Here is a 16,696-nt window from a genome sequence, read left to right on the forward strand (position 1 = left end):
GAGTAATCTTGGAGGACAGCGATGTGTTTACCACAGCACAGTGACCAAAATCTAGGGGCAGAAGATTGAGTGACCATTGGATAAAGAAACCCACTGTAGCTTCCCCACTCAGTACTTTCAGCCCGGTGCATGACCCAGATATTTTGTCTCTGGTTATTTTTCTCTGTGGGGTACATTCTGATCTCAGTTACGCTGGTGTAAATCGGGCATAACTCAGGTGAAGTCAATGGAGTGACACCAGTGTGTGAGGAGAAGCAGGCCCTCTCTTCAGTCTGCCTCTGGAGTAGCTGCACCGCCCTCTACGGCTGAGTTTCATCCGTCCTGTGATCCATAACAGAGGCCTTCTGCTCCTCAGTGGCCACACAGACACTTACCTCAGATGCTTTACTGTGGGGCTTATCACCTGTGCTGGCCTCCATAGCCGCTGTGGCTGCTGAAGAGGATTTAGTGGCTATTTTGCTATTGGTCATCCACTGGGGGATCCTGGGAGAATTCCAGTGCCTCAGAAACAGCAGTCTCTGCGGGCTTGGACAGCCATACAAACAAGCAGCACCACTGTAAAACCTGCTTGTAACTGGACAGGTAGTTTCACCAGCTGGGGAAAGGAAGTAAAGCTCCTAGCATCAGTCCTCGTAAGGCCATTTCCTGAGGGCTTGTTGTATTATCCACAAAACAAAAGCAAATCGACTGAAAAACACTGGGCAATAATTCCCTGAGGCTTTCCCTGATTCAGGCAGGTAGGAGTGGAGAAGACAGACCTCTCCTGTTAGTGACCAAGCTTCCCTTCATTTTATACTCTGCTGAATGGCCACGTGACCAGACAGGGACCTGTTAACTCTTTACAGGCTGCAACTTGTTTTTATTTGACTCTACTGCCCACAGATTTCCCCTTGTCATTGCCTTAGCAGCAGTAATGGTTCTGTTTTGAAAAGGCTTGAGCAAAGAATAAGTAAAAAAAGGCAAGAAATCTTCCAGTGCCAAAGGATTTACCTCAGCAGCTATGGCTGGGAGCCTTCCAGCTCCAGCGCAATCCTAAATACATCCTGGTGTTTCATTTGGACAAATGACTGGTGCAGGGACACACATGTTGCAACAGCAAAGCAGGAGGATGCCGGCGGTAACAAGAGACTAATATAACTCCACGGATACCCTTTAGCACCTTCCAAGGCTAAACCACTAACCATTATAATCTGTATAAAACAGTAAATGTAATCACCAAGCTGTGCCACAGGACTTGGTTAAGGGGCTGTACCAGGTCCTCAGGAGGTTGGCGAGAGGGTTGACATGGTATTAGGGCACGCTGAATATGTAGGTCACCTATTCGTAACATTCAGATATATCAGAAAACTCTTCTTAAACTTGCCAGGTCTCCTCTTACCTGGCAGATTTCGTGGCACAAGGGACATTTTTCCTAGCTGAACTTCCATACAGTCCTTAGAGAGTTAGACGACAACCAATGCTCAGCCAATGCAAGCTTGTTTTAAACCCCGTTACAAATTGTGGGCCAGAATGTGAGACCCTTATGCTGACCGTTACCTTGTTGACTTAAATGACTGTGGGTTATAAGGTGCCATTCAACAGGAGTAAAAGCAGTGATGACTTTAATGTCTTATTATCTCTTACATTAACATCCTTAAAATTTTAGGCCCCAGTTCTGCAAATGCTTAAGCCCCTGCATAACTTTACATATGTTAGCATCCCACTTTAATGTGAAGTTACATGTGTGCAACCTTGGGGCCTTACTTTGGACAAAGCTGTAAAGAACCACATGTGCCTCCAGTGACTATGAATACTTGGGATACATCCTCAGACCGATAAGCAGGATGTCTCACGCAATGGGCAGCAGAGATCCACTCGTGGTTAGAGTCTAAACTTTCAATATTAAAGCAACTAGACTCGGACCAACCAGACAGAGCAGAAGACGGAAGTGGAATAAATTCCAGGGTGATGAAATTACTCTGGACAATTTAATGAAAAAAATGCTCAGATCCCATTGAGCCATTAAATGATTGATTTCCACATGGAAGCACGCATCTCTTTGGACAAGCCTCTGACAAAAATGTTTCTTTATTTTCCTGAAGAACTGCTCTTGACCAAAAGATTAAAAAGAGAGCGAGAAAGAGACAGAGACCAGGCTACAAGCCCCACTACACAACAGAAAAGATATCATCAGGTAAGATTAAGCCATGGAAAAGGGGGCAAAAATTGATCAGATGTTCACATTCAATTAGCAGAAAGGGTCTAATTGCAACATTTTTGAGTTCACCTGATGTTCAGGTTAAGCTGATGGCAAATTACATTTGAAAAAAAAAGCACCAAGAGCTTTTAAGTCTTAAAATGGAGTTTAACATCTTCCTCTGATGGTTTTTTTTTTCAACCTCTGATATTTGAACTAGCTTAATAGCAACAGAAAAGAGCTTGTCTCCTTGAGATCAGAAAGTAACTACCTTTGGCTAATTTGGTAGCTCTGAGCCATCCATTAAGATTTGAAATCACTCTGGTCAATTTTGGATTGAAAGTGGCATCTCAAAGGGTTGTGATTAATCCACTGAGCCATCCAACCTACTGCAAAATGTCAGATTTAACATGTACGAGTCTTACAGACATTTGGCATCTCTGATAAACTGACAACTGCTCAGTAGAATTGTTAACTTTTGCCACTTTGAAAGGCCACATTTAAAATGTTAACTCTCTAAGTGCCATGAGACATCAATTATAGTTGAAGCCTGTCTCCTCAAAGAGCCCTTGTGTATTAAAACACTTACAGAAAGTGCTGTGGTTCCTCACAGCCCTTTTACTATTCTGGTTCCTTGGGAGAGACCATTTTATTTTCTTTGGATTTTAACATTACCGTAATGAGCCGGATCTGAACAGGGAAGCTCGACTTTTGCTCTCTTTAAACCCTTAAGGAGCTGTATGTAAAGAATTTCCCCAGTGCTATCAGGGTGAGGTTGCTGTTTTAAGAATCATTTCATTTTCTGGTGTTAAAGCTGCTAGAACTATTAGATGGCACCAAGGCTGCACAATTCAAATTCTGAGTAAGATCTAACTACTCCAAACTCTGGGTATTCAGACTGTGAATACTAGAATTAGGGACCAGCCACAAAGGGCTAGATTCTGACTCAGCCTGTGTGCCCATGCTAGGAAATAAGTGGTCTTTTGCACCCTTATGCAGGCTATTGGGACTTTACACACAGGGGTAAGTGGAGCTACTCACCTGCTTGCTTCCTCCTCAGAATAGGAGTCGAGAATAGGTAGAGGATTAGATCTACTTCCTCCATTTGCTGGCCAAAGAACCTAAGCCAATGTTGCGGGTAGAGGGGAGGAGTAACTGATTACTGGTATAGGCCAAAAGTAAATTACTAACCCCTGGGAGCAAGGGAGCAGGGAAAGAATTGTGTCTGAGTCACAGTGCCTCCTGGGGTGTAGCTAATTGGATTAATTAACTGTACATGTTGAGGTCCTGAAATACAGTACCAGCCGCAGGGATAATACTCCGTGTGAGTTTTCCTGGGACAGGAATTGGAGCAAATCATTTTGGAGCCATAGGTGTTATTAAATTGAGGCTGGCCTCAATTGCAGGACTTCACACGGTAAAGGAAATGGCTCTGAAAAGAGGAAGCCAAGAGCCCATCATAAAGACAGGAGTTGAAGGAAAGAAGGCCTCGGGTCAAAAATGATTAATGTTGCATGTAAAATGAGCTTGGCTGTTTTTAAAATTTAATTAAGGTTGCATGAAAAGTCCATTGTGCCTTAAGAAGAAAAGGAGGACTTGTGGCACCTTAGAGACTAACCAATTTATTTGAGCATGAGCTTTCGTGACACTGAACATTGTCACTGGATGACTGTATAAAAGAGGCTAACGTGCTGTTGTCAGTACAACTTGGGTTAGTTTTTAATATGTATGTTTCAGGTGGGTTGTTTGTTTTCATTTTTTCTGCACGGTTATCCCATGTAAATGAGTGTATTGCTCTCTTTCCCAGATGCATTTTTCATATATATAGATTAAATACTGCATGAAAAATTGCATGTTAATTACGTTTTAACAGAATTTCTTACTTGAACACATTTTTTGCTGGAAGTACTGCAAATGGCTTATTCAGGTACAATTTGTCAAGGCGGAAAGTTGCTTGATATTTGGCAATTAGTGTGTTGCATTTCAAACAAGTTTTCTAATCATCACACCATTAACTCAGTACTTAGCAGTGGAGCTGAACTCCAGCCCACTTGTTTGTTTTAATGACCGTGCTTCTGCATATTTGTCAAAAGACAACTTATGTTGTAGGAAGGAGCGGAAAACAGTGTATCATAGGTCACAGTAGTGCAGGTGGAGGATCAAGGAAATACAGACAAGGAAGTCCTGTGAGAGCTGGTTCTGGGAGACTGGAAGTCAGTGGAGCAATGTCCATTTATACCACCTGAGGATATACCCCCTTGTGGTTGCCTGGAAGAGTTTCCTCTTAAACTCCTCCTTCGGGCATTAACTTCCCGTGGAAGAAGTCAGGGACTGGCTAAAAGAGAGATCATGGCCTGGTGAGCTACCTCACCAATGACTGGCAATGGAGCAGCCCACAGCAATGTTGGCCTACAGTCTGAAATAAGAATAGCCGGGAGTAACTGATAGGTCAAGATTCATTGCAGGCTTAAAATCTGTTAATCAATATGTGATAGCTGGTGGCTATTAAACTCAGAACTCATGCTGACATAATTGTTTCTCAGCATCTACGTGGTGGCAAACTGCCCCCAGAAAGAGATTTATATAATTGATTTCATGGGACCATTGTGATCATCTAGTCTGAATTTCTCTAGGCCACAGGATTTCCTGTATTAATTCCTGCTTCAAGTCCAAAAGCACTGGTTAAACTACCACATCTCTTTTAGAAAACCATCCAGTCTGAAATCTAAAAACTGCCACTAAATCCAGTGGATGTTCCAAAGTTGTGCCAATGAGGAATTATTCTTACTGTTAACAGTTTGCACCTTATTTCCTGTCTGAATTGATTTAACTCCAGCCTACAGTCAATGGATCTTCTTGTACCTTTTTCTGGCAGACTGAAGAGCATGCTCATTACATTTCTGTTCCACATGTAGGTACTTATAGACTGTTATCAAGTCACCCCTTTAACCTTCTCTTTGATAAGCTAAATACACTCAGCTCCTTAAGTCTTTCACTGTAAGGAATGTTTTTTTGCCAATCCTTGACTCATTCTCCTGGCTCTTCTCTGAACCCTCTCCAGTTTATCAACATCCTTCTTGAACTGGGGCCTCAGTATTCCAGCAGCAGAGGTAACATTACTATTACTTTCTACTCTCACTCAAGAATTCCCCTGGTCATACATCCAAGGATCGCATTAGCCCTTTGGCCACACTGGGAACTCATGTTCAGCTAATTATCTACCATGATGCCCATGTCTTTTTCAGTGGCACTGCTTCCCAGGATAGAGTTGTCCATCCTGTTAGGATGGCCCACATTCTTTGCTCCTAGATGTATGGCCTTATACTGAGCCATGTTGAAATGCATAGTTTGCCTGTGCTCAGTTAACCAAGCAATCCATACTGTTCTCGATCAGTGATCTGTCCTCTTAATTATTTACCACTCACCCAATCTTTGTGTCATCTGCAAACTTTCTCCGTAATTATTATGTTTGTTTCCAAGTCATTGGTTAAAAAGTTGAGCATAGGGCCAAAAACCGATCCTTGTGGACCCCCATAGCTGCTCAATGATGATTTCCAGTTTTCAATTAAGTTTTGAGAGCTATCATTTTAACCACTTTTTAATCAATTAATGTATGCCATGTTGATTTTGCATCATTCTAGTTTATTGATCCAGATGATGTGTGATTGCAAGTCAAATGCCTTACAGAGGAATATTACATCAACACTATTACTTTTATTAACCAAGCTCATCAAAAAGTGATATGAAGTTAGTCTGACAAGACTTATTTTCCATAAACTTATATTGGTTGGCATTCATTATATTACCCTCCTTTAATTCTTTATTAATTGAGCCCCATATAAGTTGTTCCATTATTTTGCCTTGGATCAATGTCAGGTAGACAGGCCTACAGTTAGCTGGGTCATCCTGCTTGCCTTTTTAAAATATTGGCACAACATTAGCTTTCTTTCAGTCCTCCGGAGATTCCCCAATGTTCAAAGGCTTACTGAAAATCTACATTACTGATCCATAGAGCTCCTGACCAGCTCTTTTAAAACTCATAGATGCAAGTGATCTGAACCTGCTGATTAAAACATGTCTAACTTTAGACAGCGACTGTTTAACATCATCCTTAGTTACTGTGATTGGAAAATCTATCATTGTATGATATAAATACATCATCTCTTTTTCCTCAAATACAGAACAGAAATATTGATTGAACACTTTGGCTTTTTCTGTATTATCTACTGTTTTACCATATCCATATAGTAATGAACCAATACCTAGGACTGTTAGGATTCCTTTTGTTTGTTGTAGAATTTAAAAAACTTATTTTTATTTTACTGTACTTCCCACAGATTTCTCCTTGTCCTTTTGCTTCCCTTAATAATTTCCCATACTTTCTAGCTTCTAATTTATATGCATTGCTATCAACTTCTCCTTTTTTTCCATTTCTATTATAATAGATGATTTTCCTTCCCCTCTGAGCCAAGCTGTTTTTTACCAAAACTATAAGAGGAAGAGAACGTATAAAGAAAGAGCATAGCAGTTATAACCCTTGAAGTCACACCAGTTTTGTCCCCCATGGTTTGCAATGTCCCATGCTATTGAGGACAGTAGCAACTGAGTCAAACCACTCCAAATATATTACAATAGAAAATTAGAAAAGGTCTCAGAAGTGAATGCAGGGTACTAAAATTACTCTTTTTCTTCAGGGTTGCTGACTAAACATTTGCAACACAACTAAGAGGTCAACTGGAAAGCCAACATGCACAGTAAATTCATTAACACAAATAGGGGGTAATCCCAAGCCCATTAAAGTCAATGGCTTCTAATCAGGCCCATATACAGCAATTAGTTTCCCAAAAACAGATGTTTAAAAATTGTAAACACTGTGCGTCTTTTATAAATAGCAGCCTTCGTTGACACCAGATTATGGAAAACCAAGATATGACTTTAACTGCTGAGCAGTCAATAATGATTGATTTGGCCTTCGTGTGGGCATTAGTAGCTCTTCTTAAAATACAATATCCTGTTACATTAAGTTCACAATAATAACTCCTGAGAGTCACTCATGACAAAAGTACCAAATTACATACCAAATCTAAATTACATCGTTGCTCCCTCATTATAGCCTCCATCCATCTTTTGTAAGAACATTTGCCATTTGTGAGGTCCCTGAAGTTTGGTAGTTTTTAAGAGGTAGCTGCTGTCTTCCAATAAATCATAAATAAAGTAGACTATGTAAACAGCAAACGGTGAGTACAATTTTTCACGCTAGAAAGCATCCATGTCTGTATTGCTCATTAGCTCCAGCCAGTTACATTCTTGATAAAAGGGCCAGTCCTGCGATTAATTTATGATCTTCCCCTTTAAAATTTAGATCATGTAGGCCTGGCTAACGTGCTTAATGCATTTATATGTTTGATTGTTCAAAACAGAGATGAGCCCTCTCTTACAACATTATGTTTATCATTGACATATATCTGAATAAATTCAGATAATTAAAGTTGAGTGTAAATGCCTTAATCTCCATTAGCTTTGTCAGGCTACAACACAGTGAGTTTGCATGAGTTCACTGTGGATGAAATCCACCCCTGTGCACAAGGAACAGCCCTCTTTTGAGGCTCATATGATCCCACAATATTAAGAAATTGACATATTCTTGATTTCACTGGAGCCGCCCACCATTGGAAACAGGATGGTGAATTGGATGGATCACCAGTCTGATGCAGTATGTTTGTAAATTGGGCACAGTCGAGTGGAACAATATGTTCATAATGTGTGGATTTTTTTTTCTTTAAAATAATCAATGACAGTGCCATCATTAAAGTGATACAGAATAAGATCAGTTTCCACATTAGATACCCAATGATTCATTGGAGTTTCAGGACAAGATTTTGATAGGCCTCTCTTTCACATTCCCATGAGTGGTGTTTCTTCACATAGGCTTTTGCCTTTGTCACAATTTTTCTTTCCAAACTGGGGTCATTCATCAGACTTTTGGAGAGCTGGACAAACTCCTAAAAAGTTAAAGAAAACAATAAAGGTTACTTGTGGTTCTACTGATCCTGAAACAATCCTGGAACTGCAGTAAAGCGGTTGAATTTAGAGTGAATACACACACCAAACAGTTCGAGCGCCATTCTTCAGAGCTAAGTACCACATTTTATATATAAGTACAGATCAATAAATAACAAATACAATTTTTAATCTTTTAAACAGCCTACCAACTAGAGAACTTAAAACCATGGTCAAATCCCTCAAGCGCTAAATCAGATGAAAATATGGACAAACAATTTAATGAGACAGAAAAGTGTTTGAGTATCATACATTTATGGTAATGAAGCATGCTGTAGCTGAGTAAGAAGTTACAAATTCAGCTGGTTTCCTGGATGGAGAGCTGGTAGCGGACAGTTTTGATCTAGGCTCAACTAGGCATATGCCTGGTTGCAAATGAGGCATCTTTAGCTAATTGCATGCTTTTAATGAGGTTGAGAAAAACACTTCACAAAGATGTCTATTGTCTGAAGTAAAGAACACACACTGAGCAGCAAATTATCTGTATTGTGCCAGGGCCTGGATGCAAGATTGATCCAAGCTAATAAAGAACTGTTGCACTGTTTGGTGCTGGAGGCTCATGACCTGGAAGCTAGGCAGCAGTTGGTACACGGTATCAAAAGGTCTGCAAAATGCAGTATATGAAATCCCTTTAGCCCTATGGGGTAAGTTACTGGACTTGATAGAATAAGACTATTCCCTGGCCAGTTGCTCTGCCATTCCAATTTTGTTTTTAAGAAGTGAAGATACCAAACTAATGAAAGTGAGAGGTGATGTCGCTAAGTAAACGAATCCACTTCTGCACTGCCCGTCTGATTTTTCTGCCATTAAGGGACGACTTTCAACATTGAAGCTGGATTACAGAAGTAGCTCAAACCCACTACAGCAATGTGCGCTAGCTTAGAAATGTCAACAGCTGTTAGAGCAATAAAAGTGAAGATCATTAGTTTCTACGCAAGTCATGATCAAAATCAGTGATAGATTCCAAGTGGAACATAAGGGCATTTGGACACAGATGGCATTTTCCTGCCAATAAGCTGTCAACTCTTTGGGGGAAGACCACTGAGGCTCTCCGACAGAGAGCTGAAAATACAAATAAGATTTAAATTTGGTCAACAACTCATTCATTAACCAACTGTACTTTAACTAAATTATACAGTTCACCTACAAAAAACTTGGTTATCAAAGAGTTAAGATTGCTGATGTAATTCATATGGTCCATGTGCAAAATACGTAACTACAGCATGACCACTGGGAACCAATGCTGATACGTGAAATCATACTGTACACATTCCAAGCACGGCCTTTGATACTCATTGAAAAGACATGCAAACTCTTTCAATATATGTATCACTATGACATGTAGTTTATACAATCAAAGAAGCACATATATTAGCAGTGCATATATTAGAAGGATTTGCAAGTAAGTTTTGGAGTCAGAGTTATGGTGGCTACTAGACTAAGTAAGGTGAATTCTCACACGTCAATATTGACATTATACATCCAGATAAGGTATAGCTTCAGTCTTGCATGGCGATCCACATGGGGAAACTGCTGTGCTTGTATAGTGCAGAACTGGGGCCTGCAAAGGTAGCCAAAAAATGTACATATGTTACCTTAGCTGGTCGTTACCAGTCTTTCCCAACCTTGCAGAGTTTTTTCAATGGCCATGCCTTAGTTATGTGGTTAATATAAAGTTTATATGGATCACATCAGCAACTGTCATTCTAAATTAACTGAAGAAATTCCCCAAAACAACTTTAATTTAAAAAAAAAAAAAGACCTCTGAAAATGTAACCTGGGTTGGGGGAGGAGGCGTCATCTGTGGGATGTATAATATTACCTGCCACGTCAGGCTACTACTAGGTGTTCATACAGGAAACATTATGCAAGAGGTTTATAAAGTTTTCTACAGCACCAGGCTCCCTCCTTCTGCACACCCTTAAGGTTCACAAGAAAAAGCAAAAGAGCTTCCTTACTTGGGCTAGCAGAGAGGACTGCATTAGTAAGGCTCCCGTCCTGCAAGGATACACAGGAGGGCACTGCACTACTTGAAGTGCACGGAAGATGAGCTTCCCTTCTGTATAAATGCCAAAGATTCATCTGAGGAATTCTCTGTATGTATTATTTCTTCTGGTCCATTTTTCTTCCAGTCAGCATTATTAAACAGAATGACCACTTGTGGGAACAATATCTGATTAATTCACAACGGGGCCCTTTACAAACTCAAAGATTCCTACATGTGTGTTCATCTTTAGTAATATCTGTAGTTGTGAAGTCTCTGAATGGAATAAAAGTATTCCTGCAAAATGCTTTCAAAATTCAGAGAAGTGCTTCCCAAAGGATCTTCCAGCCAGCGGTGCAGATTAACAAGTTTGGTGCTATAATGATAACATCGGAGGTATTTAATATATTCTCTACTAAACCGTCTCTGCTTTCCCCATTCTCTGTTGAAGTTGACAGCACCAGCATCCTCCATTGTCGTCCAGGATTGCAACCATCTCTGACTCTTCCTTTTTCATCTCCCACCATCTCCAAATCCTGCTGCCTTTTTTCCCCCTTCACAACACATACAAAAATCTGATCTTCTTTCTTGCCCATGTGGCCAAAATGCTTGTACATGCCCATATCCTCTCCCATCTTGACTACTGCAACTTACTACATTTTAGTCCTCTAGATATGTACATTGCCTGTACCAATCCATCCAAAACATGACTGCAAAGGTTATTTTCCTTGCTCAGTGATCTGATCATGTCAGATCATCTCCCCCATACACACCCCTTGCATTCATCAACTAGCGACTCATAAAATACCACATACAGTTCTATTGTCACATTCTCCCCTTCAGGGCACAGCACAACCTGGACAAGCTCTCAAGACTTGTCTCCTACTGCGTTCCCAATTATTTCTTCTGTTCTCCCAATGAGTCCAGTCTTGATGCTCCTTTCATTTCCTTCTTCCACATCCCATCTCTGTGCTCTTTTCCATGCTGCCAAGAACACACAGGAGCAGGATAAGTGGGGAAAGCCTTTAAATGCCTTCACCTATTTAAATCCAATCTCTTACGCTATCATAACAATAAATAATCATTTTCACTCCACCGCATTCCAACTTTAATTTTATGCTCCTGTGGAGGATTTTATTTTGTTTAAAAATAATTTATGTAAATTATACATATCAGAAGCCACAATGTACCATTGCTTGATGAGTAGTTCTATTAATATTCTTTAAAAATATGAGGGTACGGAGGATAAAAACTTGGAAACATGTAAGTGATAGAAGCAATGAGATACTGCCACACAGCTAAAATCCCTTTCGCTGGTGATACTTTCAGCATAATATTAAACATGAGTCCAAAGAGGAAAGGGAGAAATGGCAAATGGATAAAGTCAGAGGACTTTAGCTGTAGCTGTTCTACTGACTCAGAGCGTAACCTCAGGCAAGTCACTCAAGATGTGATCTGAAGGCACAGTAAAGATCTGCATTCATGTCACTGGGTTTTAAATCAGGCCCCTGGAGCATCTAATTTAGGGTCCCTCCATTTTTGGATGCTGAACTTAAGACTGCAAGGGCCTGATATTCAGGTGGTCCCCACAACTCCCACTCATGTCAGCTGGAGCTGCAGTTGTTTGGCACCTCTGAAAATCAGGCCCCAGGTTGCTGAATCTGAGCATCCAAAAATGGAGGCAACCCAGAATTAGACCCCGCTTCTGAAAATGAAGGCCTTAATTTCTCTCTGCCTCCGTTCACCCATATAAATGTGGGTATAACAACATTTACCTATCTCACAATTGATATGTGGTGTAAAGGGTGAAGGCTGAGTTGTTAGTTACAGCACAGAAACGTTGGGGAAAGCACTAGGATGCTTAGATTTATAAGTAATGTGACGCATGCCCTATTTCTGGACAGTAGATATCCCCGTAGGCCCAGTGATCTTCAAAAGTAATGTCACTAATATGTTTCTTCCTCAGGCAGACTGCCAGTTAGCTTTAAAGAAAATGCAAACAGCACATATAAAAAAAATTCAGTACAGTATTTTGCAAACAGCTCTATAGACCCAGATGTCTTTGGCAGATGAACCCTGAAAATACAGCAGGCACCAAGCTGATAAAATGCGTGTCCTCTGAATTAGTGTAAGAACCAGGCCGGTGCCGTTTTATAGCAGACACTAGGAAAATAAGAAGCGTATTTCTCTCTCTCTCTCTTCTCTCTCTCTCTCACACACACACACACACACACACAGAAAATCTGCAATTAAACCATTTCAATTTCAGCTACAGGAGAGGAAAGGAACATGGAACGTAGCTCAGTGTAAACCCAGGGAAGACGAATTCCATATATTAAACTAAATGCACAATTAAGAATAGCAATGCACCTATTAGTAATGGGCAACAGATCAGTATTTCCCAGCCACCTGAACCATCATTGCTGGCAGTGCCTAAAACAGCAAGCTGCTCTGTTCAATACTGTCCTGACAGCAAAACTCAAGTCCTCAAGACCAGAAACGGCCTCAGGGCTAAATGCTGGCCATGTAGCCATAGAGCCTTACATGGGAATGGCATACACCTACACTGCCACAAGAGGATAATATGCCAGGAGTGTGCTCCTGTCTATAGCTCCACTGATTGGTTCAGAGGAGGCTCCACTTCTTCCCTGCCTCCCTTACACAGGTTAGTGTGTTGCTGATTCCTGCTGCTCCCTTACAGCTAGGACCACTATTTTGCCTGGGGCTGGAGAGGTTTATATGCCCCCCGCCCCTTTCGTGAGCCTTCACAGATGCTGGGCATTCCATAAGCCAAAAGCTTAGGCTGCTGAATAATGGTGTATGTCCTCCATTTGAACATGCTTTTGTGATTATTTATGGCCCAAACATAGCCCGCTACTCCTTTATTTCTTAGTTATCAGTTTTCCTTTCAGGTCACATTAACTCAGTGTCACATATTCCATAAACTTGCAAATTCGAGTAATGGCAGGAATAAAACATGGCTTTAAAAGAAGGATGCATAATAACTCAAGCATCAAGGTCAACATGTTTTGTGAGTTTTCACTTTTATGTTAACTGCTGCGGCCAGCTGGATATTTCCTTTGTTGTTTTCCTTTGTTGTCTATGTACGTGGTCATGAGGGCTCAGAATACCTACCAATGATTAATTATAATTAATATAATTAGGCAAGTTGTCTAATTTCTTTGTAAGCCAGGAGAGGTCACTTTTTTCCAATAAAAAAGGGAAGTTGTGCTTAAAATTTTATTGTTTCGTAAATCAACTCAAACCCATTTCATGTTTCCCGACATAAGAAAACGTGAAATAACCACAAGACTGTTTCACATACCAGGTACAGTAACCCAGCTCCTACATTATCTAGCTTGCTCCTTTTCAGAGTTACTATTTTGTGGGGAAGGAAATAAAACTGAAATGTTTTTAACAGAGTAGATCTAGGTTTAAATACACACATCTGCCATGTATCTGAAGCAATGGAGCAATAAAAGGATAAATCCAGTATATCAGTCAAACAGGTTGGAAAGTCAAATCTGGGGAGTGAAAAGGAGGGCACCTCCTGAGGCACAGGGAAAAAAACATGAATGAGAAGCTTATCTGAAAGCTGACTGATGAAAGAGTAGGGCTGTGTAGGAATGTACAGGGGAAGGACGCTCATGAGAAACTACAATGAAAACACCCTCACAAGTATACTGAACCTCCAAGCACTTCAATAAAGCCATCCAGATTGCACCATAACGTTTACTGTGGAAAGGAAGAAAATATTAATGGTAAAAAAATAAGAATCAAAACTAGACCCAATTATACTGGCCATCCATCAGCTAAACTGTGGACAGGGAAAGAATGATCTAGGATACTGCTTAACAATGCAGTATGCTGCAGGATGCTGCTTAACAATGGAAACACCAGCAGGAACATGACTGAGGGTCAGTGTTAACCTGCACTGGGAATTAAACCTTTCTTGGCTGACTAAAATCTGGACAATTCAGATAATGTACTTAACAGATAGTAAGTGGTGTCTCCTGCTTCCTGAACAATCTGAATCAGAATCAGACAGGGGTGCAACTGCATGTAAACCTTTGTTCTTAAATGAATTCCAAAGGAATAGCTCTAAACAGTTGGTTCTGAGAGACAGCTAATTTAGAAGAAAACTAACTGAGGTTACGGTGGGAAATATTTTATGAAATACTTAAGAGCACATGAAGTAATCAGAAGAGGGTGAAAAAACATATGGCTTTCCAGCACGTAGGTTGTCCTGCCTCTACTGGCATACCAGGTCCTCTAAGAGGAGACTATGCAAAGTGCTACAAAACGTATTACTGCCATTTCCAACAATACAAACAGATTATAGCAACAGGTCGAAATTAGAAATCTTCTAATTTATCTGAACTCTTTGATCTATTATCCGTCTCTTGATTTCATGATATATTATATGTGGAGGTTTGAAAAACTGTATTTCATACAGATGGGCGGTGTCAAGAAATATGGGATAATCCTGTAATTGTCAATTTATCTTTAAGATTTAGTGAAACTGATTGGCATTCTGTCAGACACTTCAGGTGAAAGTTATCCAGCAATCCCCTGGTGAAATTGGACTATTAACATGCAAACAAACCTTTCTGACACATTTGTAAACCTTGATACTTTATACAATATTTAATACCAACGCCATTTTAAAGGAGCATTATTAAATATGATACAATTGCTAGTGTACAGAGAAAGGACGGAGATTACTTCACTTTCCAGGATAGGGCACCTGCACAAATATTAATTATCCGAATGCAAATACTACCTAGGACAATGCTAGTTCATATGATAATGCAAGTTAACACTTTTACTTAAAAGACAATCAGAGATGTAGAACAAGAATATCAGAAAAAAAGGGGTTGCTGATCTTAGAGACAGTATTTTGGGGGAGAGCAGCAGAAGACCAGACTGAAATGGGACAGAGAAATTGAGAAGTACAGAACTCTAGAAATAACAACATCATATTTACAGTCTTTCTGTACTTCTGATTGAGTAAAACATTTAAGCGTAAGAACAGCCTCACTGAATTCAGTTTAAACACATGTTTAAAGTGAAGTGCTTTGCTACAACTTTATGGTTTTAGGTGAAGGGGTCAGTGCTTAAGTATGGAGAAATTGTCTGAAGTAAATAGGATGAAATTCAATAAAGGACAAATGCAAAGTACTCCACTTAGGAAGGAACACTCAGTTGCACACATACAAAATGGGAAATGACTGCCATAGGAAGGAGTACTGTGGAAAAGGATCTGGGGGTCATAGTGGACCACAAGCTAAATATGAGTCAACAGTGTAACACTGTTGCAAAAAAAGCAAACATAATTCTGGGCTGTATTAGCAGGAGTGTTGTAAGCAAGACACGAGAAGTAATTCTTCCATTCTATTCCGTGCTGATTAGGCCTTAACTGGAGTATTGTGTCCAGTTCTGGGTGCCACATTTCAGGAAAGATGTGGACAAATTGGAGAAAGTCCACAGAAGAGCAACAAAAATTATTAAAGGTCTAGAGAACATTGCCTATGAGGAAAGATTTTAAAAATTGGGTTTGTTTGGTCTGGAGAAGAGAAGACTGAGAGGGGACATGATAATCTCCTTCCTTAGAAGTTTTTAAGGTCAGGCTTGACAAAGCCCTGGCTGGGATGATTTAATTGGGGATGGGTCCTGCTTTTGAGCAGGGGGTTGGACTAGATGACCTCCTGAGGTCCCTTCCAACCCTGATATTCTATGATTCTATGATAACAGTTTTCAAGTCTATAAAAGGTTATTACAAGGAGAAAGGAGAAAAATTATTGTTCTAAACCTCTGAGGATAGGACAAAAAGCAATGGGCTTGAATGGCAGCAAGGGAGGTTTAGGCTGGACATTAGGAAAAAATTCCTTTCAGGGTGGTTAAGAACTGGAATAAATGGCCTAGGGAGGTTGTGGAATCTCCATCATTGGAGATTTTTAAGAGCAGGTTAGACAAACACCTGTCAGGGATGGTCTAGATAATACTTAGTCCTGCCATGAGTGCAGGGGACTGGACTAGATGTCCTCTCGAGGTCCCTTCCAGTCCTATGAATCTATGTTGTGGTACCATTTGTCTTTGTTAATTTGATCTCGACACTTTGGGTCAGAGGCCCTGCTCTGGGAAAGACTTATGCTTATGCATAACCTGTTTCATGATCAGGGCCTGTGTGAAATAGGTATTTGAGCTTAAACTCAAATACCTAACTGAAGGCTTGTGGGAGGCATTGTGTGTGCTCCCGCTATTTATTAATATCAAGAAGGCCACCAGTATGAGTTTCTACATCCATGCAGATGAACCCCTGGGCCTGTGTTCAACCCCACTGAAGTCAATGGGACTCCATGTGGACATAGTTGCAGAACCAGGGTTTAAGTACATAAATAGTTCTAGCTGAGAACAGTTTATGAGAGCTCTGCCTCTGCCACCCAGAGAGTAATTAAAAAAAAACAAAGGAAAAC

At 40.4% G+C, this 16,696-nt stretch overlaps 1 protein-coding gene across 2 annotated transcripts in view; it reads right to left on the reverse strand.

The window, feature by feature from the left end:
• Positions 1-5,797: 5,797 nt before the first annotated feature.
• The window catches only part of GLT1D1 (glycosyltransferase 1 domain containing 1), a 90,754-nt gene continuing 79,855 nt past the window's right edge, over positions 5,798-16,696 (reverse strand). For both annotated transcript variants that reach the window (XM_077835091.1, XM_077835090.1), the window contains one exon: positions 5,798-8,178. In XM_077835091.1, coding sequence (XP_077691217.1) covers positions 8,032-8,178 — 147 coding nt within the window. In that variant the 3' untranslated portion in view covers positions 5,798-8,031. The remainder of the gene's footprint in view (positions 8,179-16,696) is intronic.

The sequence above is a fragment of the Eretmochelys imbricata genome, chromosome 15 (genome assembly GCF_965152235.1).
Source record: "Eretmochelys imbricata isolate rEreImb1 chromosome 15, rEreImb1.hap1, whole genome shotgun sequence".
NCBI lineage: Eukaryota > Metazoa > Chordata > Testudines > Cheloniidae > Eretmochelys > Eretmochelys imbricata.